The sequence below is a fragment of the Vanessa tameamea genome, chromosome 27 (genome assembly GCF_037043105.1).
Source record: "Vanessa tameamea isolate UH-Manoa-2023 chromosome 27, ilVanTame1 primary haplotype, whole genome shotgun sequence".
Lineage (NCBI taxonomy): Eukaryota > Metazoa > Arthropoda > Insecta > Lepidoptera > Nymphalidae > Vanessa > Vanessa tameamea.
This window is the reverse complement of record NC_087335.1, coordinates 3,724,242-3,751,411: the sequence shown is the minus strand read 5'-3', so window position 1 is coordinate 3,751,411 and position 27,170 is coordinate 3,724,242. Positions and strand designations below refer to the sequence as shown.

General features: G+C 33.9%; 2 protein-coding genes across 2 annotated transcripts in view; one reads left to right on the top strand and one right to left on the bottom strand.

Moving 5' to 3' along the window:
* The window catches only part of LOC113392055 (sperm surface protein Sp17), a 186,189-nt gene that overhangs the window by 83,104 nt on the left and 75,915 nt on the right, over positions 1-27,170 (bottom strand). The window contains exon 2 of the mRNA XM_026628288.2: positions 2,833-3,024. Within this exon, the coding sequence (XP_026484073.1) occupies positions 2,833-3,024 (192 nt within the window). The remainder of the gene's footprint in view (positions 1-2,832; positions 3,025-27,170) is intronic.
* The window catches only part of LOC135194201 (uncharacterized), a 50,866-nt gene continuing 41,910 nt past the window's right edge, over positions 18,215-27,170 (top strand). The window contains exons 1-2 of the mRNA XM_064219350.1: positions 18,215-18,240; positions 23,937-25,248. Coding sequence (XP_064075420.1) covers positions 18,215-18,240; positions 23,937-25,248 — 1,338 coding nt within the window. The remainder of the gene's footprint in view (positions 18,241-23,936; positions 25,249-27,170) is intronic.

The following is a 27,170-nucleotide window of genomic DNA, read 5'->3' as shown; positions in this document are numbered from 1 at the left end:
CACTCACCATTTAAGCCGGTATATAGCAATACTGTGTATTGCTGCTTAGCAGTAGAATATATAATGAGTGGGTGGTACCTACCCAGACGGGCTTGCACAAAACCCTACCAAGTAAAATGTTTAGAAATTTAGTATCTCTTCAGAATTAAATATTTACCCGTAGTAAAGAATATTTTATATGTTGAAAAGATATTCCAAAATGTTTTCCAAAATTCAATTTAAAATTCCAAAGTTATTCAACGTAGCCGCGGCTTAGTTACAATTTTGTTATATGTATATGAAGTTTCAAAAATTTAATATATGTTTTGGTTTAAATTATGTTATTCAAAACTTATATGCCTGCAGATACAGGATCCCAGTCAGCCATGCCACTAGTAGCATGAAGTCTTAATACCAACTTATTTGTAGTTCAAAGAAAATTGATAAAATATTCAGGCCTTTACCGCATTGCGTATCTTCACTGGCGCAAAACAAGCATTTCTACAAGTAAAATTATAAGAAACGTTTATTTATTAAGTAAAGTGTACATTGGATATATTTATGTAAATTTATTTACATTTAAATATATAAAGGATTTGAAGACGTAACATTTATTCGTGTATTTATTCTTTATTCAAGAATTAAACTGGGTTCGTGATGCAACAAGCAATTGTATGGGTTTATATCCGCCGATTTTGCAGGCCAAGGAATCACCACCACTTCACGGTGCCGATGGAACCACTCATCAGATGTCGCGTCATTACATTAACCGTCACGTAAAATAACGGCGGAATAATATTACAAGCATTTTTATTCTAAGATTGCAAGATATTGCAAGAAAATATATGACACTGACAGACTTTGACAATTTAGTAGAAGATATCATATCTAATTTAAATCTTGTAATGACTAATTAGGCCATTAAAAAGGTTTCATAATCATATGACACTAGACGTAGTCCAAAGATGTTACACTAATTTGAACCAAGTTATCATACTATGTTAGTTCAAATTTATATGCAGTTGTCTGTTTAGTGCTTTAGTTTCAAAGGGTACTAAGAGTTTAAGACTTGATAAAGGAATGAATTTGAAAACTGACGAAGGTTTTCTTACTCTGACTGTACATAAATATTAAAAATGATTGTTTATTGAAATTTATAATTAAATAAAACTAATATATATAGAAACAGTGTTTTGTTAATAAAAAAAAATACTTATCGTTTTGTTATATTCTTGGGAACAACGGCTTACGCAGTATTTCTTGTCTAAGGAATTCAGATTCTGTTCCGCTCCGGTTATCTTAATGATACAATAACGAGGACTCTTGTCGTCGGCATTCCTGCTGTTTTTGAGCCCTGTTACCTATTTGATTACTGATATGTGAAAATTCTAAACAAAATTTCTAAGCAATGTAAGTAAATATAATATATATATGTAAGAAATATTATCTTCAATATATTATGGTTTAATTAATAGTTGTTCTTAGAATAGGTTCCTAAATAGCCTCCCTGAGGGGGCCGCGAATTCATATTTGGCCTATCTCGTAGTATCATCGATCCGAAACGAAGACGACATCACAGTTCGGTTACAGAAGCCCATTGATATATCTAATTGTTTTTTTTCTAATTAGCCTTTTTTGTATGTTATTTTTTCATTTATTAATTTATTAAGTTATCTTGACTTGAATATATGTAAAGAAAAAAAAACATTTTTCTTTAATTTGAATTCCGCGCATAAACCGTCATCGAACGCGCAGTGACATGACAACTAAATTTTGTTAGCCATGAAAAATATTAACCTCGAATCAATCTCGTGATTGTGAAAAGTAAAGTATAAAGTATCTTGTGATTTAGGAACAGACATTGTTAATAAATAAACATTAAATGTCGTTTGTCTTTTTACAGGTGCGTAAATTTTATTTTTGTAAAATAATGCGTAGGTAAATACAAACTTTTATTTTATTTTTTATTATTGTAAAATTAAACAAATAAATCTCTTTTTACAGAGAAACTCAATTGTGTTTCATTAACTGTGTCGTCCTAATAAAAAGAATACTAGAAAAAATCTTATATATATTTATTACATATCGCCTTCATGTATGAGTGTGTTACATACGTCATTTAAAATTTTAGCACGACGTAAACGCTTCACCTGAATCCGCAACGGCATCGGTTGCGCTAGGGCAGCGCAGCACAAATCAGTCCGGCCGCCGCGGATTTCGCACGAGAGCAGACGCAGCATAACATGACTTGCTGGACACTCATCGCGCTACCGTGTGATGTCATCATCACATCACATTTGGTTCTCACGTCGACCAATAGACATATATTTTAGAATTAATTATTGTACTCTTTATCAATTAAAGCTAGTTGGATATATATTTTTACTCTTCCGGCCGGCCGTAACTTTCGTATTTAGAATGTAATTTATTATTGATTTAAATAAATAAATTTAAAAATTAATGATAGAAGATAGATTCGTCTGACGAATATCATTTAATTTTCTAACAACATAAACTTATTAAATATTATAAGTTATATTATGATTCATCTCAAACTTGGTCATTAATAAAACAGAGAGAAGTAACGTCTATTACGAAGACAATTTTCATCTACATTACTTTTTAACTTATATTTTTTTATATCTCGATAGAATCGCACTACAAAAGAACTAAAACAAACATCCCAACTTTATTATCTTTGTGTGCGTGACAGCTAACGCTTGACACTCGTCATACGTCACACGATGTTACTAGTATGCGTGTACATAGTGACCAACCGTTGGACGCTATTTCTTACGACGCTTTCTCATCTTTGACATGTTAATAATCTAAGCTTTATAAATTAAGACCAACCTTTATCATCAGCTCGGAATTCGGCCTCGAGCTCTGACTTCGTCGGCTCTGGCTCTGGTTCCTGGTTCGGTTTGTTCGCCTTCATACTTATAGACTTTCTCGTCTGGTGACCCCGGAACGCCGCCTGGATCTTCGTCGCAGCCTCTGCTTCTGAGTCGTTGCACTCCCCTGCAGGTTCTTTTTGTTTTTCCTCTGTGGAAAAATTAACAATTATTAATTAACGCAAGAGTTTTGTGTTATATTCGTGATATTTTATGTATGTAATTCAAATAGTTCTGAAGCGTTTATCTGCAGGTGTGGGATCTTCTAGCATTTATAGTATTCTTAATAAAACATACAGTTTTAAATTAGGAAGATATGAAAATATACAAAAACTCGAAATTGTTATGACGAACACAAAATATTTTGAAAATACATATTATGTTATACGAATATCTTTCTATAATGAGATCACTGATATAGAATAAAGATATTTTAACACCAGTAAGTGAAATTAATAACGAAATATTCTCTGCTATTCCACAAAATCTCATTCCGTATCTCATTTGTAAAATGTTGAAAACTGATTAACTGTGATGCTATATTTTGGTGCTTTCATCCTTTTAATATAACAATATTATAGTCTATATTTCATATGACTTTTTGTTGAGAGATTTTGAATTATTATTACAGTAAATCTATATTAAAATGAGAAAATCATTATGGGAATATCAATAGACGAAAATGTGTACTAAGAGCTCTCTTGATTCATAAAGCAGAACATTCCGCGTCAATTTTTAAAACAAACAAAGTCACGTATACATCTCATATTGCTATAAATGTTTCAAAGCTTGCCACTCAAGTGCACAAAAAGAAACCTTTTATGGAACGCATTTTCTCGGCTTGCAAAAAGGCCCCCATTTTAGTAAATGAAATGCATGAGACATAAAAGCGTTGTCATGAAGACGTTGAATTCAAAGGAAAAACGGATTCCATTTTAGAGACTACTTTTGGTGCTAGATTACATTTTACGAGTTTAATTAGGCCAAGTAGGTTTGACTATAATGATTTAAGGAAACATTTTGTAATATAAATCTTTTCTTTATATTTTTCATAGTTATTATTTTATAATTTTATTAAAATTTCGACACCTAAAGTGTATCGAGGGTGAGCAACTGTCGTTTCAAATCGAGTCAAATCTAAATATGCTTTATTCGAATAGGATTACATTCAATTTAAATCTACCATTGTCTGTCCGTTTAGTATCAGTTCCAATCTAGACAAGCATTAAAATTTCATTTGATAAATTGTCTTAATAATTCATCTCTTACTGGTGAAGATAGCGAGGAAACTTGCCTGTGTCGGATGGTATTCTGGCACATGTGTAGAAACCAATCAGCAATGCTTAAGGAAAGGACACCTCAGCTGTGAGATATACACAGAATGTTACTTTTGATGTACGGTAACAAAGGGGGGGCAAAACCGCAATTGGAAACCAATTTTGAATATTCTAAAAATAATCTTGTTCAGCCTATAATGTTTAAAATTGTACACCTGCCACTAGTATGATGAATATTGACGGATGATGAAAAAAAAGTGTATATATTTATGTACTATCATCGAAATCAATCATATTTTATTACAGGATTGGAATTGATACATGATGACGCAGCATATTCTTAGCGATCGTAGAAGTATTCAAAATTATATGTAATCATAATAAACAAAATGACGTAAAAACATGTCATTTTACGATTAGTATTTTGTTGATACAAAGTCACAATGAAATGAAGAAATGAGACACGAACATGAAGACACGCTGCTGGACAAAAGTCAACCTCTGCAAGTGTGGGCAAGATTATTCTACCACGTTACTAATACGATTAACTTAAATATGAATTAATTAAGTACTTCAGCCTTCCAAGAGAAAATATTGTATGAATGCGATCAAATCTAATAAAATCCAACACGAAAGATAACAAACAAGTTACGGACAGCCTAAAAAAGACTAGACTTAGTTTTATAAATTTAAATATTCACCAAGAAGGTTGGTTATAATTAAAAAACAAAAATTCTTAAAATGTTCGCTTTATACAAGTATGTTTAAAATATTTATAATAAACAAATATTTAACAAACAAAAACTTTTACTTATAAATTTTTCCTTCGTTTTTTATTTAAATTCGAAATAAGCTGAAAAGTGGTCGGCTATTTTAATTCTAATTTAAATATTTATAAACGAATTTTCTCTTCTCCCTTGACGCAATAAATACGTAAATATATTTTAAACATCAATGATTATTTAAGTAAAACAACGTGTTATCCCGTACTTGATAAATGTAGATTTATTTCTCTAAAAGAATTTTTAAGTTACGATTGCTGAAAAATTCTGGAATACGCTGCGCTCAAAAGAAAGAGATTTATCTTAGTGCAAGATTTATTCTTTTCCGTTGGAAAAATTTACCGGAAATTTATTACAATCCCATTTAAATTATCTTGCACAATTTACCGGTAATATGCGGTTTCATCAACATTTATATAAATTAAATATTCAACCGCATGTAAATATTTTAAATGTAGTCATTTAGTTTTAATACAGCAGTCGAGATTGTATAGTTGTTAAGGCACGTACCTTATTTGGATTGCGGATTCAATACCGGGCAAGCACCAGAAACATTTCATGTATTTAATTTGTTTTTACAGTTCATATCGTGCTCGACGATGAAGAAAAACTTCATAAGGTTACGTACGTGTGTCGGATGAATGTCAAATGTGTGTCTACCAATCCGCATTGGAGCAGCGTGGTGGAAAATACTTCAAACCATCCCCACAGAAGGAGAGGAGGTATTAGTCCAGTTGCATATTTAGAAGCTGTTACTTATACAGATATAAATAATGAATGTCGTGACTTTCTTGTGACGTCATAGGTCATCACACAAACATAAATAAATAACTACATTATATATAATTTCTAATTTGTGCAAAAGTTCTTAGCAGTGCCAGAAGTGTTTGATCTATGGACACTGATTGCCAAGATTGGGCTTTCTCGACATATAGTAACGATCCCTCTTTCCATATAACATTGCCAATTTCTCTAATCCAATTCCATTGGCAATACTGCCAAATGACCACATGATATTACAGTAAATGTTAATTTATACTATTTTTCATATTATACGACACAATTGGAATTAATTAATATTTGCCGTAATGGCAGTTTTCAATTTCCAATGTAGCTGTAAACTTTTGGTAGGAAAATTACTGAAAATGATTTCAAATCAACGTATTTTCATTGTTTTTAACGTACCAATACTTCCTCTTAATCGGTGTCATGATTTAGTTAGTTGCCTTGGTAGTGGCAACATCCTTCGATCTTAAGTATCGGATTCGATTCAGTGTCAGGCCGATTAAAACTTTTTATGCGTAAAGCTCTTGGTTATCTTAATAGTAAACTTTAACATATCTTTAGACCGTCAGACTTTAAGATATGCATGCATGCAAAAAAATATGCATACTTGTGTCCACAGACAACTTGCCTTCGAGATTGAACACCATGACGTAATGATAAAAACATTACACACTGCCATGCGTTTGACATACGCACACATATATACTTTAGCAATCTTACGCTCACTGACAATGACAACACACGTCATGTCAAAGTTAAAAGTCGATGACGCTCTATTTAATTATTTTTTTATGTTATAATGACAACGTATTGTCCTATTGAGCCTAACTTTTCCTATCTTTCGTATCAATGTATCTTATATTTTCGTTAGGAATTAATGACGGTCGAATTTGGACCAATGAGCGATCACTAGTAATATTGTGCAGAAAATTTTACAAATATCGATTTGTAATAATTAGAAATAATATAATCATATAAATGTATTCATCATTAATGTCGGAATTTTCACACATTACATCTATAAGACGTTTTATGAAAAATGTTCTCTAAAATGTATCAATTAAAAGACATAAGACGACCTTTGCACATTGTTTGGATAATACCCTATTTTTCAGCTAAATTTTACTATAGATTAAAATAGAACTAGTGACGTAATACGTGAGTCTACTCTAGTCTATATTAAACGTTAAAACTAAAGTAACCGCCTGTGGTTTCATTCAATATAAGTCCTTGCTTGTCTTGTGGTAACGATAAAGTATCTGTCGATAAAGCAATTAGGAATGTGACAGGTTTTAATTAAAGTTATAAGTAAGCCATAAGACGATGCTGGATATCGCTAGAGAAATATCCCAGACAGCCCAGTGGTTCAAACACGTGAATCTCAAACCCAGGCAAATACCACTGAGTTTTCGTTTGATTAATGTGTATTTAATTCATCTCTCTATGAGCCGAGATGGCCCAGTGGTTAGAACGCGTGCATCTTAACCGATGATTTCGGGTTCAAACCCAGGCAGGCACCACTGAATTTACATGTGCTTAATTTGTTTATAATTCATCTCGTGCTCGGCGGTAAAGAAAAACATCGTGAGGAAACCTGCATGTGTCTAATTTCAACGAAATTCTGCCACATGTGTATTCCTCTAACCCGCATTGGAGCAGCGTGGTGGAATATGCTCCATACCTTCTCCTCAACGGGAGAGGAGGCCTTAGCCCAGCAGTGGGAAATTTACAGGCTGATTATGTTACATGTTTAATTCATCTCGTGATCGGTTATCGGTTCAGTTCGTAAACGAAAATTAAAGCTAAAACATGCCATGGATTTATACACCAATCAGTATAGGCGAAACGTTGTGACGTTAGTTGTTTGACGAATTACAAAGACAAATTGGGCACTTTTAATCTGGTGCTTACCGGAACTTGAATCGTTGATTTTACGATTCTATACTTGTACTCTACAATCCAAGGTTCTTCAAATATGTTCTCATTATCAATACCAATTTAACCTAAACGATAATAACAATACATCCAACTGCTAAACTCGAAGTTGTCTTACAGGTCTGTAATTATACCGGTCCAGACCTTTAAACCGGAAACTCTGCCAAATTCGCTAAATCGCTTTAGTTTTGAATAAAGTTTCGGTAATACGGCCGTAACAACTAGGAAATTGCTCAGTTTAGATAGAGAATTCCTACAACGTATATTTCTAAACTAACAGGCTAGATTTTACGTTACTAGTTTCTGTTAGTATACTTTATGCTCATAATACGTTCGTTTTGAGCCGATTGTGTTTATATAATTGTTCATAATATTATTATAAAAAACTATTTCGACGTGAATGTTAACCGAAGATTGCGGATCCGAATCCGAAAGCCGAGTAACCAATTTGAAGTTAATTTATGATTTTGATTCATCTCGTGCTCTGAATACATCACGAGCATACTTGCGTTGGATGAAAATCTGCCACTTCTCCACATTGGAGAGGATTAGACCAGCGATGGGACATTAGCAGGCTGTTGCTATATTAATTGAAGTCGGTACCATTTACCTTATGTTTCGAGGTATATGTGACGAGTTTCGAGAAGATTAGAGTTTAAATAGTTATGAAACCTCCTAATCAACCTGGTCCTTATTGGAAACCATAATATGTTATAATAATAAAATCACAATTACATGGTGACTTTGTCCAGGTCGTCTAGAGGGGTACCAACCTCTCAACATATATTTTACCACGAAGTAGCAATACTTAACATTGTTGTCTTCCAGCTAGAATACTAAGTGAGCCAGTGTAACTAATTGCACAAGGAATATATCATAGTTCTCAAGGATAACGGCGTATAGACGATGTCAGGTATTTTTAATATTTCTTACAGTGCGATATGGTTGTAGTGGTAACCACTTACCATTAAGTGGCCATTTTTCTGACTATCACCTATACTCGGTTCTAATTAAACACTTACAAATATTTACTCAGGTGGAGAACCCGAGGGGTAGAGAACCTATATCAATCATACATAGACAAAGTATATCTTGAGTTTCATGAAATACAGAAACATTATTTATATATATACAAATGCGCGATGACGAGGCGTTACAAAATTTGAATCCTTTGCCTAAACCTTAGAGCCAAGAGTTGTTATAAAACAACCATCTCTTCATAGATAAACGAAAAATTTCCAGATACTAAAAAATGGTGGAACTGTCGCATCGGTTAAGTGAAGAGCGTGTTCTGCTGCAGATCATGAATGGTTCCAAATTGAGTTCTGAATCCCTTGGGTATTGAGTATCAGATACAATCTGGTACTAAACAATTTCTTCTTGATGTCCTTTAGATCATATCAGAATACCATCTCACTGGATAAGAGCTTGTGTTTGTTTTTTTTTAGTTATAGGTGGCAAACGAGCAAGAGGCTCACTTGATGGAAAATGACTACCACCGCCCTTGGGCATCTGCAACACCGGGGGGATTGCAGGTGCATTGCCGGCCTTAAAGAAATTTGATTAAGAAGTTGACTGACCAATCTCTGTTAAGATAAGTCAAGATCATCATTAAACTGTGGTACCACAAAATAATGATGTTCTAAGCGTGACACTAAACTTACAGATACAACGTTTATTTTCGACGGAACGAGGTCAAAGCTTGTAACAGTCGGTTGTAAAGTCACTTTAGGATGATGTTATAAAGGCAAGTTTATACCAAGTCATATAGTTTTTTGCTTTATGTTTATTGGGTTCAATTTCTTCGTCATTTAATGTCGCTTCTTCGTTAAAAAACCTAAGGGTTATATGTGGGAGGATTTAAGGTTATGTATGTTCAGTGATCAACTTAGGGCGCTACATAAAGTTCCAAATTCGAATCCAGGGACAATAAAATTTACTATATTCTGGGTTGAACACTTAATTAATAAAAAAAACTCGCCAAATGCAAGTAGGAGTCGCTCATGAAGGATTCCATACCATTATTGTTATTGTTTTTATTTTATTATTTATTATTAAAGTAAATATACAATTAAGTATTTTGAGAATATTTCAAGTGCCTAACTATTGCCATTTATTCATATCGAGCAAAAATAGACAAATCATGGCATTTTTTGTATAGGAGCCCTCTAAATATTTATTTTATTTTGTTTTGAGTATTTTTTGTTATAGCAGCAACAGAAATACATAATGTGAATTTCAACTGTCTAGCTATCGCGGTTCTTGAGATACAGCCTGATGACAGACAGACAAACGGACGGACAAACAGCGAAGTCTCAGTAATAGGGTCCTATTTTTACTCTTTGGGTACGGCACCCTAAAGATGAACATTCGTGATTATTTCTTCAACTTACACGATGAAAAGTATAGATTATATCAACGATATATTTATATAACCTCCTTCAAACATCTATATTTTGAAGCTATTTAGCTCATCTAAGAGCAATAATTTAGAAAGAAAGCAAAGAGCAAGCACATTTTGAAATGATATAAATTTATTATCCTATATTGAAAATTAAAAAACGCCAATTTCTAATTCGACCTTATTGCAATATAATTTAACATTTAACTTAAACAAAAGACGGTTAAAATATTCAGGACGTTACAAAAGAAACATTTTCGGAACTGCAATCAGCGGAATGGAAATTTTGAAGAGTTGCCAAAATTGAAGAAGCACTACGAGTAAAGCGAGGCATACATTCGAATTCAGAACTGAAATTGTTCCAAAAACAATGGCTATAGTGAGGAGAAATTTATTATAATATGTTGCATTATATCTGTTTAATAATAAATCACTGTAATACTTTTGGTCTAGCCAAAGAAAAACAAATGTTTAATATAAATGATTTTTTCTAAATGTATTTTCCAGCTTTCATTTTAGCATTGAATCGGTGATAGCTTTAAATTTGATTCAATCCTGTAACATACCAAATTTAATAGTAGCCTATTTGAATATAGTATTGGATGCCATTTTTTTCAAAATTCTGAAAATAATGTGTATGATTTTCTCATGCGTAATATTTTGCTTACATAATATTATTTTTAATCTCAGAATAATGTTAAACAGATTAAATTTTCTATTGTAAATAACAACCTGTGTAGATATATAGAAGCTTTTTTTATTAAGAAAAGGACATTATTATTCCATCTCATTGCTCAAATTCGAATTGGTACGCATTTGGCAAAATTCCACCAGACAAATGTTTTCCTAAATTTTCCAAACTCGACATTCATTATAAACACAAATTAAGCATGTGAAAACTCTTAGTAATGTCTTGCTTTATATTAAAATAAGATCAACAATATTCTGTTAAGATTGACGTAAATAAATAAGTAATAAAAATGCATAAGTAATAAATAAATATCTACTAACTATCCCAATGCTGGGCTAAAGCCTTATCTTCATTAGAGTCAAGTGAGCTACTCAATTTATGTGCAAATTTAGAAAAAAAACAAACAAAATTTAACACTTTTGGGTATGATTATAGGAATAAAACAGTTACCCCTTGAAGTCGATTTAAAACTAGATTATGTATTAAAAGCTTCAAGTTTTACAGACTAGAAGATTAAGGTCACTCGAGTGTAGATGCCGATGTAGATGAGTCAACATGCGACAAGTTGTTTCAACGAGTTATTAAAAATGTAGAAAGTGTCTCTTTGATGCACTTAGCCACTAACCTTGTGAGGCAGTCCTTATTCAGTCTAAGGAGTATATAGACCTCGTTATTCTGGATATAAAGTATATAAAGGATTTAACATAGCCGTCTTTATTTTTGTGTATATAAATAAAAGAGATCTTTTTATACGAATAGTAGCAATTCCCCATTATAAGGAATTACTAATATTCCTATTTAGCCCTCCATTTAAGTTTAAAACTTAGGTTAGGAGTGGGGACAACAACAGCCCAAGGGGTCAGAAACGATCAAGCAACTTTTTACATCACTAGGCGGTTTTAAATCATTGTGCTATTAAATCTTCAATCTTAAAAATATATACTTTATCGTAATAATGACATAAAATTACACAATAGTTGTTTATTTGGTTGGTAGGTAGATCTTTGTGCAAGCCCGCCTAGACAGGTACCACCCAGTCATTAGATAATCTACCGCCAAACAGCATTAAATAGTATTATTGTGTTCCGGTTTGAAGAGTAAGTGTTACTTGAGACGGAAGAGACATCAAATTTTAGTTCCCAATGTTGGTGGTGTATTCGCAATGTAGGGAATGGTTAATATTTCTTGCAGCACACACAGCAATGTCTATAGGCGGGGGTGACCATCCACCATCAGGTCGCATATTTCGCCGTACAAATACTTATTATCATAAAATAATAATAATATAAATTATCTTAACAGCGCAATTAAGGCAATGTGATTGACTAATTAGATGAGCTAATTAACGCTGTCAGAAAGTTGAGGAACGCCCCTAGACTCTGTGACTGGAACTAAATGCTCACGCTACATTGTAATAAAAAGCTCGATTTTATTTGTCGAAGCCTAAAATCTTAAGTTATTAGAACCAATCCTTAAGTCGATTGCTCTGAACTCGTTTCGTATCTGAGTTATTAGAACTCGTCACGCGATTTTCGAGTTAATGTTGATTTGTTTCAATTTCCGATTACGAGCCATCTAAAGAAGGTAGAGCTGTTGACCTATTTTATGTCTTCAAAGAAAATTCAAGGATTTTTACAAACCAGTTTTCTTGGTAAGGTTTATTGTTACACGTCAATTGAGTTAATTTAAATTCTGGTTGGTATTTGATTGAATAAAATTAACTTGCCAAATGGAAAATTAATGGCAATCTCTAATCTTTCATCATCATCGTAATCTTCTACGCAACTTTTGAAGCTTAGATTTTTTTTATTTTATGTAATTGGTGGACGACCAATAATGCCAACTTTTGGTGGGTGGTCACCACCGCTCATAGACATTGGCGATGTGGGAACTATTACCGATTCCCTACATTGACAATGCGTCACCAACATTGGCAACTAAAATGTTATGTCCCTGACGTATCACTGGCCCACCCACCCTTCAAACCGGCCACGGTTCTCACGTAAAAAAAATAAATAGATAATTATATATAGATACAACATTATGCTTTATTTATTATATTATTTTTTTCCAAATAACATTGAAAGGGTATTAACCGTGTAATCCACTGCATGATGTATTTAATGGAACTGCCACACACATTGACATGGAAAATATACTAAAATCACTACCAAACTCGAATTAAATTATGGAAACGTATCAATAAAAAAAATCAGAAAATACTTGAACATTTTTTAAGTTATATGATACGTTTCTTTCACTACATTTATTTACATAAGAATTACATAAGAAGTCCTAAGTCTTTAACTATATACGAATAAGTATTAAAAATAGTTACTGTATAAATCATGACCACGTGGAATGGTGGCAAGAATGCTAGCAGAATTTCCCCGCTGAATCGCAATTCCGATCCTCTGGGCAAAAAGTGAACCTGTCACCAGTGGCAATAAGGCGAGATATTATACTTTTAATAAATCAAGTATACTTAATATTGTTGTGTTCTGGTGTGTGGATGATCCCGTGTACCTTCAGTACCAGGCAACTACAGGCACAAGAGACGTACCATCTCAGTTTTCAATGTAGGTGGCACATTATTTATGTAAGAATGGTTAAAATATCATACGAGGCCAATGTCTATCAGCAGTATTGATTACTAACCAAAAAAGTAGCCCATTTGTCATTGGACAGTACAGGACAGTAACAGTAACCTGTAAATTTCCCAGTGCTGGGCTAATACCTCCTCTCCCTTTAAGGAGAAGTTTTGAGCATATTCCACCACGCTGCTCCAATATGAGTTGGTATTTACACATATGGCAGAATTTCGTTGAAATTAGACACATGCAGGTTTCCTTACGTTGTTTTCCTTCACCGCCAAGTACATAAACATACATAATCAGCCTGTAAATTTCCCACTGCTGGGCTAAGGCCTCCTCTCCCGTTGAGGAGAAGGTATGGAGCATATTCCACCACGCTGCTCCAATGCGGATTGGTGGAATACACATGTGGCAGATTTTCGTTGAAATTAGACACATGCAGGTTTCCTCACGATGTTTTCCTTCACCGCCGAGCACGAGATGAATTATAAACAAATTAAGCACATGAAAATTCAGTGGTGCCTGCCTGGGTTTGAACCCGAAATCATCGGTTAAGATGCACGCGTTCTAACCACTGGGCCATCTCGGCTCACCGCCAAGTACGAGAACCCAATTTAAGCACATGAAAATTAAGTGCTTGCCTGGGTTTGAACCGGCGATCATCGGCTTAAGATGCATGAGTTCTAGCCACTGGGTTATCTCGGCTGTATTTGCCAAATAATTCTCCCGTCTATGTCTGGTTAATTTGAATCTGCTTCTACTTAACGTGGTCCGTCATGCGTACATTTTGCATCCATTGTTCAAAAAGCAACTATTTGAATCAAATTGGCTTTCGAGTGTGAAATTATTGTCACATTTAATGCATTACGACGCTATTCAAAGTAATTTAGCGTACCGAGAAATGTTAATCATCTACGGAAACCACATTACGCTGAATTTGTTAGTTCATTTGCTTTTAGCAAATCGGGGCTTTGGAAAGCAAATGATTTAATCAGTTGACTATCTATGTTGATTAGTCTTTCAACGATATTAATATGACTGGTAAAGCTAAAGCTATGCAAGATTCTTTTTTTAAATGTTGCTCTTCAGTTATTACACAGGAGGATGGTTAAATTGTTCGCAGAAGAACGAATTTGCGATTCAACGAAGTAATACTGGTAGCATTCCACGCGGAATCATTTTTTTTTATGTAATTACAAAACATAGGCAAAGGGATATGATGGTCAATTGTTTAAGTTGCTCTGTATAATGTATCAAACAGGAATTCGATTGGTGCTCGATTAAAAAACTCATCATCAAACTCACACTCACTTATCATATTCAGCCTGTGCGTGATCACATGCAACAATATACACACGAAGTGCTATGGCTTTTGCAGAGAACTTCTGAGCTGCGCCCTCATATAACTAGACTTAGTAAGCACCTAGAGGAGCTGACGCAAGAGCGGTTCTTCTTTATAGTAGGAAGGTTGGAGCTAATTCCACCTCACTGCTCCAATGCATTTTAAGATACTGGTTTTCTTACAATGTTTTCCTTTAACGCTAAGCACGCTGGGTGGCTTTACACCATATATTCTATTTCAATGAGTAATACTTAGTATTTTTATTTTCCGATTTGAAGATGAATGAGCCAATGTTGGCCAATGTGAGCCAACAGGCACAAGGGAAATAACATCTCGGTTCCCTGTTGGTGGAGCATTGGTTATATACGAAATTATTTAAATTTCATTCAGCGCCAATGTCAATAGCCTTGATTACCACTTAGCATTGAGTAAGTAGGTAGGTGGTTTATTTGCCCATACGCGTACCAATGACATATCTTCCAATAACATGACATATTCACTCCTAATTCTCATCATTGAGTCTTGCTATTTCATGAGAATTCTCTTTCTAAATGTTTATATTTGTCAACTATAAAAAAGATATGATTGAAAAACAAACAACTGGTTCTACATTAATATTAACGACTAGCTGGTGCAAGTGACTCCGTTCGCGTGAACCACTGGAACTCTTTGAAAAGGTTTTAATCTCATCAGCCTTGGTACCATAACATCCTGCTTTTAATAAAAGAAACGCTATATGTTACTCCAAAGTTATAGTACATCAGTGCAAACCTTGTCAAAATCGGTTAAGCTGATTCAGATATTAGCGGTAACAAACGAACAGATAAACAGACAAAAATTCTAAAAATCATATTTTTGTGATCTATTGCGTTGATACATACCCCCGTATAGAATATATATTGATATATAGATTTCATTGTTAATGACTTTTCTCATAATGGAATTGATTAAAAGTAAATATGCATCAAAAACAAAAGCGAAAATTACATTATTTATATGATCTTATAAGAACATAGCACCCCTCACGCCCTAAGCACATTTGTCATATAATTTATATCATTTATTACAAATATAATTTAGTTTGGCTCGCGTATTTCCCTAAGGCGACATCGCTTATCAAAATGGTCGTCCAATGTTCGGCTGTGACGTTATTTTAGTACCTTGTTTTATTAAATCGTGGAAATATAATTACGTGTAACTTTGGAAACTATTATTTATTAATTGAAAATAATTGTAAAGATTTTTAACTATTTAATTTAATAAATATTAAAGTGAAGTTACTGTTTTCGCGTCTTAATTACTACTAGCGATTATTCATAATACATACATACACACTGTCAGGTACAAAAGAACATAGGATACCTTACACCTGTACCCCCCACCCCCTCACGTAAATAGTTTTTATATATATTTTTTTTTTGTTTGACAGGTTGACATTTTACATAGTGTATTTGATTTGAGAATGAGAGTTAGTACCTACTGAGTTTCTTGTTGGTTCTACTTTGTAGAATCTTTGTAGAATCCAAATCAACTAAAATAGTATATTTATTTTGTTAACAAATGTATGGTGTCAAAATCTAACTTTATCAAATAAACTACTGCAGGTACTTTCAAGAAAAATCCACAAAACACTACAATTAAAATCATTATACCTAAAAGAAAAATATTTAAATATCGAATACAAGGCTAAGTATTTAAATAGAGCTCTTAATCCCTTGTAATAAAGATCATATGAAATATTTTAGTAATTATGGAATATCAAAAATCGTTCATTGTACTATGAACGTTACAGCTATGTGTTAGAGTTGAAATTGCAATTACAATTATAGTAACGTGTGAAACTTCCCTGATAACGTAATGAGGGAAAAATTAGGGCGAGGTTTTACAAAGTTATTCTAAGACACGTACTTGCTCCACACAATGCAAAGTCACATTTAAATATGAACTACTAGTTGCCACTCGCGGCTTCGCTCGCTTTTTAGGGAATGATGAATGAATGATTAATTTTTTTTGTTGTTATGATATAGGTTGGCGAACGAGCAAATGGGCCAACTGATGGTAAGTGGTCACCATCGCCCATAGACTGTAAGAAATATAAACCATTCCTTACATGGCCAATGCGCCACCAACCTTGGGAACTAAGATGTTACGTCCCTTGTGCCTGTAGTTAAACTGGCTCACTCACCCTTCCAACCGGAACACAACAATACTGAGTACTGCTGCTATTCGGTAGAATATCTGATGAGTGGGTGCTACCTACCCAGAGAAGCTTGCACAAATGTCTATCCTTGGGGTTTAAACTAGCTTCATACCAAATTTCATCAATATCGGTTCAGTTGTTTGACCGTAAAAGAGCAACAGACAGACAGAGTTACTTTCGCATTTATAATATAAGTATAGATATTTTTACAGATACATTTCAATTGTGTGTGCGTAAGTATATAATGTATGATTTTCAATTAACCGACTAATTTTGGTAGTATCTTGTAAAACTTGACCATTTTTTTTGTCAACGTTACCTGGAAGAGATTTCTGTTTAGCGATAAGGCTCATTCTTAAAAAATAATTTGTATTTCTTTATGGCTTTTTAATTTCACGGAATTACAATGTGAATTATAATTAAGTAAGTTTTAGTTCATATTTCCTTTGTGTACTGATTTTGAATCAGCGTATCTGATGATTGCGGGTTCAAGCCCAGGCAAAATTTTATCAAAGTTTTTAACATGTAATAATAATATACAAATTAATTCAGTTACCACAGTTCTTTTGAAAATTATATTCACATTATAAAAATAAGCGTAACTTAGACGTTAACTTAGTATTATGTCATATACAAGAAGACAAACTAACTGTACCTTATGTAGATCCATATCAAACTGTTATATTCAGAATTATTTCGTAATTATTGCCAACGTGTGCATTTCTAACGATTATAAAACTCGTTGCAACCGCGTGGCGCAGTCAGTCTACCGGTGCCATCAATTCAAAATTAATCTTTCCTGACGAGTTTGAGACAATTCTAAAATCATCTGTAATTTCTTTCTGATTAAAAAGTGTAGTGTAGTACTTGTGAGTTTTTTTTTAAAAAGACTGACAGCAGCCGCGTCCTAACAACTGGTGTCAGAAGTGGGATGCTGAGGAGAATCTATACAGAGAGCCCTTAGCATCTAAAGAACTACGGCAGCTACGAGTCAGTCGTGATCGACGGTCAGCCTCCGCCCTTAGCGTGAGCCCGCATCACACCCTACTACTGGTACTATAATCACATCCAGAAGCTGTGGTCGACGATTAGCCTCCGCTCTATGCGTGAGCCCACACCACCACAAGAACTTCTAGAATTCCACATCTTTTCCACCGGTTGAACTCGCTCATCGCAGCAACGTGACACCGAATCACGTTTTCAAGTTCGAAAATATTTCTTCATCGAGTATCGGATTACTTCCGGCCGTGTTATCGCTACTGCATCGGATCGTGCTATTTGTAATTACTTTAAAAGACATTATTTACGAAAAACATCTTTCGAGTGGACAAATATGTTGAACGTTTTGGCTGCGCTCATGTAAGTGATCTATTCCTATACCTCTTTCATAAATCATCTCTACATTTTTCTTAAATATTATTTTTCATTTACAAAAAAAATTATATATATATAAATTTATCCTACGTCTTATATATATATTCGCTTTCTCTTTGAAACAATATCGTTGTCCTTTTGGTTTACTTAAATATTCAAAATGACTGATAAGGGAGAACCTAAGATTACTCTTAATGTACTCACTAAATTTATCAAGCCTTATAACGGAGACAGGGAATCTCTACCGGCATTTTTAACAAACTGTGACAATGCTATTTCTTTCTGCAGCTTAGAGCAACAAAGTTTTCTTTGTAAATATATAATTTCACAGCTTGAAGGAAAGGCACAAATAGCTTGTAGCTTAAAAACTTTTAATAGTTGGCCTGAATTAAAAACTTTTTTAAAATCAACTTTTGGCGAAAAGAAACATTCAAGCCATCTGTTGCACGACCTTCAGAGCTGCAAACAAACACCTTCAGAAACTGTTACGCAATATGGTTTACGTATCGAAGCTTGTCTAACACGCCTACAAGCTGACATTCAGTTCTCGTGCGAGGACAAAATTCAACTCCCTGGTCGAATAGGAGCAATGGAAGATTTGGCGCTCAACACATTCCTACTAGGCCTAAATCCCAATATCTCCACCATCGTTAGATGTAGGAATCCTTTAACCCTAAATGACGCTATCACACAGGCAGTTGAGGAAGAAAAACTTTTTAAACTAACTAAAGTTCCTTCCTACAACTCTAAGCCCGTCAAAACCTGCTCCGTCTGCCATAAAAGTGGTCATTCTTCCTCAGATTGTTATGTGAGGAAACGCGAACACCATTTTCATAAATCTTATTTCGTTCAACCTTCAACGTCTTCTCCTCCCGACCAAAATAATAAACAACCTTCTCAAACCTTAATCTGCGCCTATTGTAAAAAACCTGGTCATCACATTAATGATTGTCGCAAGAGACAATATAATAACCAACGTCGCGTGGAATCAAAGAACACGCAGTCGCCTCGAATTACAAAGGAAGGCCATGTTCACTTGTGTGAATGTGAGTCTCAAAGTCTCCATGATTCTTTTTCTGATGACGAATCAAAAAACTAAATTTGGTTTCAGTGGCGTGCCAACTGAAACCAAAACATCTTGATAGCGGCACAACTATGAAAACTCCTAAATCTTGCGCTATGAAAACTTATAATACTAAATCTTGTAATACTAAATCTTGTAATACTAAATCTTGTAATACTAAATCTTGTGATACTAAATCTTGTAATACTAAATCTTGTAATACTAAATTTTGTAATACTAAATCTTGTAATACAAAATCTTGTAATACTAAATCTTGTAATACTAAATCTTGTAACACTAAATTTTATAACACTAAACCTTGTAATATTAAATCTTGCTCTACTATATCTTGTAATACTAAATCTTTACCTACAACTAAATCTCATGTCGATGCCGATAAATCGCAACCTAAAAATCTAGAAAAAACTAAGAATGCCAATCAATTCCTAAATTGTGATACAAAATCTTGTGGCAAAAAATCAAATTTATGTTCAAAAGCAGATATCCCAATTTACGAAACTAGTATTTTGAATAATAAGATATCCTTACCGCATTCTTTTATAAAAACCCGATACGCTACAAAACCCCTATGCCTCTTAATTGATACCGGCGCGACTGTCAGCGTAATTAAACGCTCTAGTCTTTGTATACAACCTGACCTATCAAATGAAATAATAAAACTTAAAGGTATAAACGATAATGATACGTTTTGTGAAACCTTAGGGTCGTGTGTAATTGACTTTAATATACTAGATTCCCAGTTTTCTTATAAATTTCATATCATTGATGACGCAATCAACTTAGAATCAGATGGTATTATAGGAAGAGACTTCTTGCATTTCTTTAAAACGAACATCGATTATTCCACTAAATCAATAACAATAGAAGGTTACACTATACCCATTCATTATACGGCTCCTAAATACATTATACCTGCTCGTTCAGAAGTTGTAATTGAATGCATGGTTTCGAATGACCCGTCGGAGTTACATAATTTAAAGGAATCACTTGTATTAGATCATGTTATTACCGACGGTGTTTTCATTGCAAATTGTGTAGTGTCTTTAAAATCAAACAACCGCGTTAATGTTTCCGTATTAAATACCACTGACTCTCGAATCGAAATTAAAGATTTTAAAGTACATTTAACTGAAATCGATTGGTCAGAAATATCAAAAAACGCACTTAATCCCAAAGAAGTGCTAATAAATACTATATCTTCATCCTCTTCCGACCGTATGCAAAGAGTATTAGATCAGATACGACATTCTCACCTGAATAGTGAAGAGAGAACTGCCTTATTAGAGTGTTGTTCTAAATATACGGATATCTTTCATTTAGAGGGTGAGCAGCTAACCTATACCAACGCACTTAAACATACAATTAATACTGGTAATGTTGCCCCCATCCACGCTAAATCTTACCGCTTCCCAGAATGTCACAAAGATGAAGTTGACTCACAAATAAAAAAGATGTTAGAACAAAACATTATACGCCCATCGCAATCTCCTTGGAGCGCCCCAGTATGGGTGGTGCCAAAAAAATTAGATGCCTCTGGCAAAAGAAAATGGCGTATCGTTATAGATTACCGAGCTCTTAATGATGTTACAGTCACCGAAATATACCCCTTACCCTTAATAACGGACATTTTAGATCAATTAGGCCACTCTAAATACTTCTCTACCCTCGACTTAGCAAGTGGTTTTCATCAGATTCAGCTCGATTCTGCTGATGCACCTAAAACCGGCTTCACCATAGTAGGCACGCAAACATCAGGGCATTATGAATTTACACGTATGCCGTTTGGTTTAAAAAATGCTCCGTCTACCTTTCAGCGGTTAATGAATACAGCTCTTTCTGGGTTACAAGGTCTCCACTGTTACGTATATCTTGACGATTGTGTAATTTACTCCCACGATCTCGACAGTCACATCTCAAAACTAAATGAAGTCTTTGTCAGACTTCGTAAATTTAACCTTAAACTCCAACCTGACAAGTGCGAGTTTCTTCGCCGAGAAGTTACTTATCTTGGTCACATTATTACGGACAAAGGAGTACATCCTAACCCTGATAAAGTAAAAGCCGTTACTGAATTTCCTACCCCTAAAAACGCTAGAGAAATCAAATCCTTCTTAGGTCTTGTCGGATACTATCGCCGCTTCATCGAAAATTTTTCAAAGCTTACAAAACCTTTAACGTCCCTATTAAAAAAGGATACAAATTTTCATTGGCAAACCGAACAAGAACAATCTTTTAATCTTCTTAAAGAAAAACTAACTACGGCTCCTCTTCTGCAATACCCCGATTTTTCCCAGCCTTTTGTAGTTACCACAGACGCCAGTAACTTCGCTATTGGCGCTGTACTCTCGCAAGGTCCTATCAGTCAAGACAAACCGATCGCCTATGCATCTAGGACCCTTAACAAACAGGAAGGGAATTATTCTACCACAGAAAAAGAGCTACTCGCGATCCTTTTTGCAGTAAAAACCTTCCGCCCTTATCTGTATGGCAATAAATTCAAAATAGTGACAGATCATCGTCCTCTAGTTTGGCTTTTTAATGTCAAAGATCCTGGAAGTAGGTTAATTCGTTGGCGTCTCAAATTGGAGGAATATGATTACGAAATCGTATACAAACAAGGAAAAATGAATTCCAATGCAGATGCTCTTTCGCGTATCCCGATACATGTCATGAACAGTATCAATCTCAATAAATCTTCTTACGATATCTATTTCAAAAAACAATTTACAAAAACTTTGCCAGAATCTAACACCAAAATTGAGGAACACTCTCAACCCTTACATCTTTCTAAATATAAATCAATCGCTTGTCCATTCTCTCTCGACTTTGATTATTCTATGCCCCACTGTGAGGAATTGTTATCGCAAATGAATGACACCGCTACTTTATTCGCGAGCGAGCGGTCTCCTATTACCGTGGAATTAGTTACAGTTAACAATAGAACTATTTATATATTGTTTACAAAGGTTCATCATTTTGACGAAACTAATTATAAAACCGTATATGATGTATTAATGAAATTAAGGGACAAAATTTTTGAAGAGAATCCTAGTGAAACGGATTTAGCCTTACCTGACTTTTCCGAACCATTTTCTAAACTTATCTACACTAAAATTTATAATATAATATCCTACATCTTTCATAATACAAACTTAAATATTCATATCTATAAAAATCAAATAACCTATCCTACTCCTGCCGAGGTACCTAAAATATTGAAAGACAATCACGACTCCCCTATAGCCGGACACCCTGGAATGAACAGGATGTATAATCGCATCAAATCCTCATACTATTGGAAAAGTATGCGTAGCGACATTCAAAATTACGTAAAAAATTGTAAGTTATGTCAAATTAATAAACCTCTAAGGGCTAATAACAAGTCCCCTATGGAGATAACATCAACAAGCACAAAACCGTTTGAACGTCTCGCATTAGACATAGTCGGACCTTTACCAGATGCTGGTTTTCAAAAATTCAAATTCATACTAACATTGCAAGATGATCTTACGAAATTCTTATGTGTCTACCCGATGATCTCTTCCACAAGTGAAGAAGTTGCCCGTAACTTAGTATATTTTATGTCCTTATTTGGCATACCCAAAATGATACTTACTGACTTAGGAACGTGTTTTACTTCTGAACTATTTAGACAAGTCACCGAAATCTTCAAAATTAAACCTCTCTTTACGTCACCTTACCACCCTCAAACAAATGGCGCACTAGAACGCAGCCACGCCACTCTCAAAGAGTACCTTAAATCATTCGTAAACGAAAACCAGAACGACTGGCATTGTTATCTAGCAACAGCCGTTCTCGCCTTCAACACAACTCCTCATAGTACTACCCAATTTACACCATATGAACTCCTCTACGGTTATAAACCAACCTTGCCTAACACTCTTTACGACAGTAATAACAGCTTAACCTACCACGAATATGTTCGAGCACTTCAATACAGAATGAGAATTAGTAGAGAAAAGGCTTTAGAATTCATTAGCAAAGCTAAGGAAACAGCAAAACAAAATTACGATGCTTCCGCTTTAAGATGTAGCCCAAAATATAAAGTTGGTGACATGGTTTATCTGAAACATCACCATAGGCTTCGAAAAGCCTTATCCCCTATTTGGAAAGGTCCCTACAAAATTGTTAAAATTAATGGAAAACACAATGTCACTCTATTAATCAGCCGCAAACATGTAAAATACCATACAAACTTACTTAAACCAGCACATTCTTGATTTTCTTTCATCATTTCTTTTCAGATTTTTGTGTCACTATGGCTCAACTGAGTCGGAGATTACGCCTATCATACACAGTCCTGGCTTATACTTCGATCCTACAACCAACATCTTCTTCTATAACGACTTTTGGAAAATCGTCACACATATTGACATTCATTCTATTGAGCCACACCTTAACAACATCGATAAGCTTATCGTGAAATCATCGTTATTATGTGCTAAAATTGAACCTGAAGATTACACCAATTGCAAAGACATTTTTAATTCCATAGAGGTCCTTTTAGAAGGTAACTTCATAAAAGCACATTCATTGTCTCATATAATCTCTAAAGAAACTTCGAATCGTTTAAAAGAGCTTTAGAATTTGGAGGTGAAATACTTAAGTTCTTCTTTGGAACCTTAGACGCAGAAGATGCACGCAACTATGACGCTGCGATTGACGCATGCGAGAAAAATGAACATGAGTTATTTCGACTTATAAAGGATAATATCCATATCGTCAAATCTTCAATTAATTCATTTAACGCCACAATTACAAAACTGAATCAAAACGAGATTAAACTGAACTCTCAAATAAATAGACTTAATGAAATACTTTCTTTTGTGACAAAAAATAATGATAAAATATTTTTATTAACTAAACTTAATAATCTAGTAAATATTATAGAAGGCTCTTTACTTACCATTTCTAATTTCTTAGATATTATTATAAATGCTATTCTATTCTCTAAAGCTAATATCTTACATCCCTCTATATTATCTCCTAGTAAATTATACAATGAACTAAGTTTCAGAAGTAATTCTATTAACAATAAATTAGATTTTCCTGTACCCCTAAGGCTTGATAATATACACACTATTATAGATGTATCGAAACTTATTTCTTATTATTATAATAACAAAATCATTTTTATACTTCAAATACCTCTCATACATCCTATCAAATATATAGTCTATAAAATCATTCCACTGCCTACTCCACACGATAAAACAAACCCTAATACCTTCGCCTTAATAACTCCTTCTAAAACATACATCGCCTTAACAGATGATAGATTACATTACACTTTGTATGATAATTTGCAACAATGTTCACATGTAAACAATGAACATATGATTTGTCCACTAGGAAGCGTTTATTCTAGTATTACAAATCCATCTTGTGAAACCAAACTCTTAACCGAAGTGAACCTGTCGTTACCTAGTGAGTGTAACTCGAAACTTTTATACGGAGACGTGGACATATGGCAAAAATTAAATAATAATGAGTGGATCTTTGTGCAATCAAAACCAAATAAGTTAACAGTGCAGTGTGATAACAGTGACATGAAGAGTTATCCGATTATCGGAACTGGTATTTTAAGACTAACAGAAAACTGTATAGCATTTTCAAAAACCATTAGATTAGAACCCTCTGTTTCAACCAGCTTAGTATTTACGGATCAACTAAAAGTAGATTTTGATATTATTCAAGATGACTGTTGTAAAAAGGATATTTTAAACAAATCGATACCTTTGTTATCACCTATATCTTTAAGTAACATTAATCTAGACTCTTTAAAATATTCTTATAACCAATTAGAGAATTTGGAAAACGAACTTAATAGGATCAATAACGAATCTCACTTTGTAAAGTATAGCAGTTATTATTCATCTCTTACCATTGTTTGTCTTATACTTATATTCATATTTTTATCTTATAAAATCTATGTTAAATGTTTCTGGAAGCCCAATAGTCACCAAAATTCTTGTTGTATCCAAATTTTTAATCAATGTAATACACAAAGAGTATTGAAAAATGAGTCTAAATGTCATAACTCTATAGAATTGTCAGAATTTTCGGAGATGAACAGATCTACTCAATCTTTACCAGATAATTTGTCCAAACGTAATCTTAACTATTCTTAATTTCTAATCTTTATTTTTTTATATTCTTTATTATTATATTATTATCTAATTTTAAACTTATTTTTGGTTTTAATTGTATATTAAAATAAATTACTTTGTTTGTAAAAGTTTTGTCTCAACCTCCCATCAGAGTGACTTCGCATATCCTTAAGGATATTGCTTCGTTTTAAGGGGGGAAATGTTATTTTCAGAATTATTTCGTAATTATTGCAAACGTGTGCATTCTGTTATATTCAAAATTATTCCGCAGTTATTGCCAACGTGTGCATTTCTAACGATTATAAAACTCGTTGCAACCGCGTGGCGCAGTCAGTCTACCGGTGCCATCAATTCAAAATTAATCTTTCCTGACGAGTTTGAGACAATTCTAAAATCATCTGTAATTTCTTTCTGATTAAAAAGTGTAGTGTAGTACTTGTGAGTTTTTTTTTAAAAAGACTGACAGCAGCCGCGTCCTAACAAAACGGTATACATTGTGAAGTAAAAAATAAAACAAACGAAAACGCAATGAGTTCCAATTTTGAAATTTATTCCTTTTTAATTTCATCAACGTTATATCGGGCAACGGTGCATATTTATACATTCTTTTTTTATTTATTGTATTCATCCAATCGGAAATTAATTTATTTTTAATCAACTGTCGTCAATTTTATATGAACTTCGGTACTTTTTTTTTTTTGTTTAAATATATTTAAGTCCGTGTAATTCAATGACTGAAAGACAACTGCACGTGGTGGAGATGAGAATGCTGAGAGGAATGTGTGGTGTTACGCGAATGGATAGAGTAAGGAATGAGTACATAAGAGGAACTTTGAAAGTGGCACCGGTAACTGAGAAGCTATGTGGAAGCCGGCTGTCATGGTATATGCATGTTATGCAGAGGAATGGGACCATGTTGTGAGGAAGGTCTTTAGCAAGGATGGATATAGAGGTAGGGGACGACCAAATAAACGAAGGATGGATTGTGTGAAAGAACATATGGTTAGAAATAATGTTACTTATAAGATGACGTCCGACAGAGAAGTATGGAAGAAGAGGACATGCTGCGCCGACCTCAAGTAAAATTGGGATAAGGGCAGGATGAGGATGATGATGTAATTCAATATAAATCAATAAAATATAGGCTGTTTTAGTTAGAACCACGACCGTTCTTTGTACACGAGGATATGACTTGGTAACTTAAAAAAAGAGCTCTTTTCTTAAAGGCTAGTAACGCACCTTCCGGTGTTGCAAACGGACGGTGGAAGTCACTTTTTCGCTCATAGGGCACATATGCCATTATATATATATATGTATATGTATTATAGAAAAACAACATATTATGTTTACATATAAATACAATAAAGAAATGAAAAATGGTGGAGTTCGTACTTTTTAATCAAGATAATAAAGATTTTTCCAATTATTTTCGGAAAAATCTACATACTAACTAATATTGTAAAGATTTAAATTTTTTTTATTTCTTTGCGTGTTACGCTCTCATTTCCTAACCACTCAACCTATTATCACAAAATATTATATACACGTTGTTAGGAATACAAAAAAGACATAGAATACCTAAAAGCAATCTTCCTCAAGCCCTCGCCTCTCGAACACGGGCGATGCCGTGGATTTCAATGAAGTTAAATTTGTAATGAAAACCTATTACGTCACTGGCTTAGGACGCTTCCGCACTACGA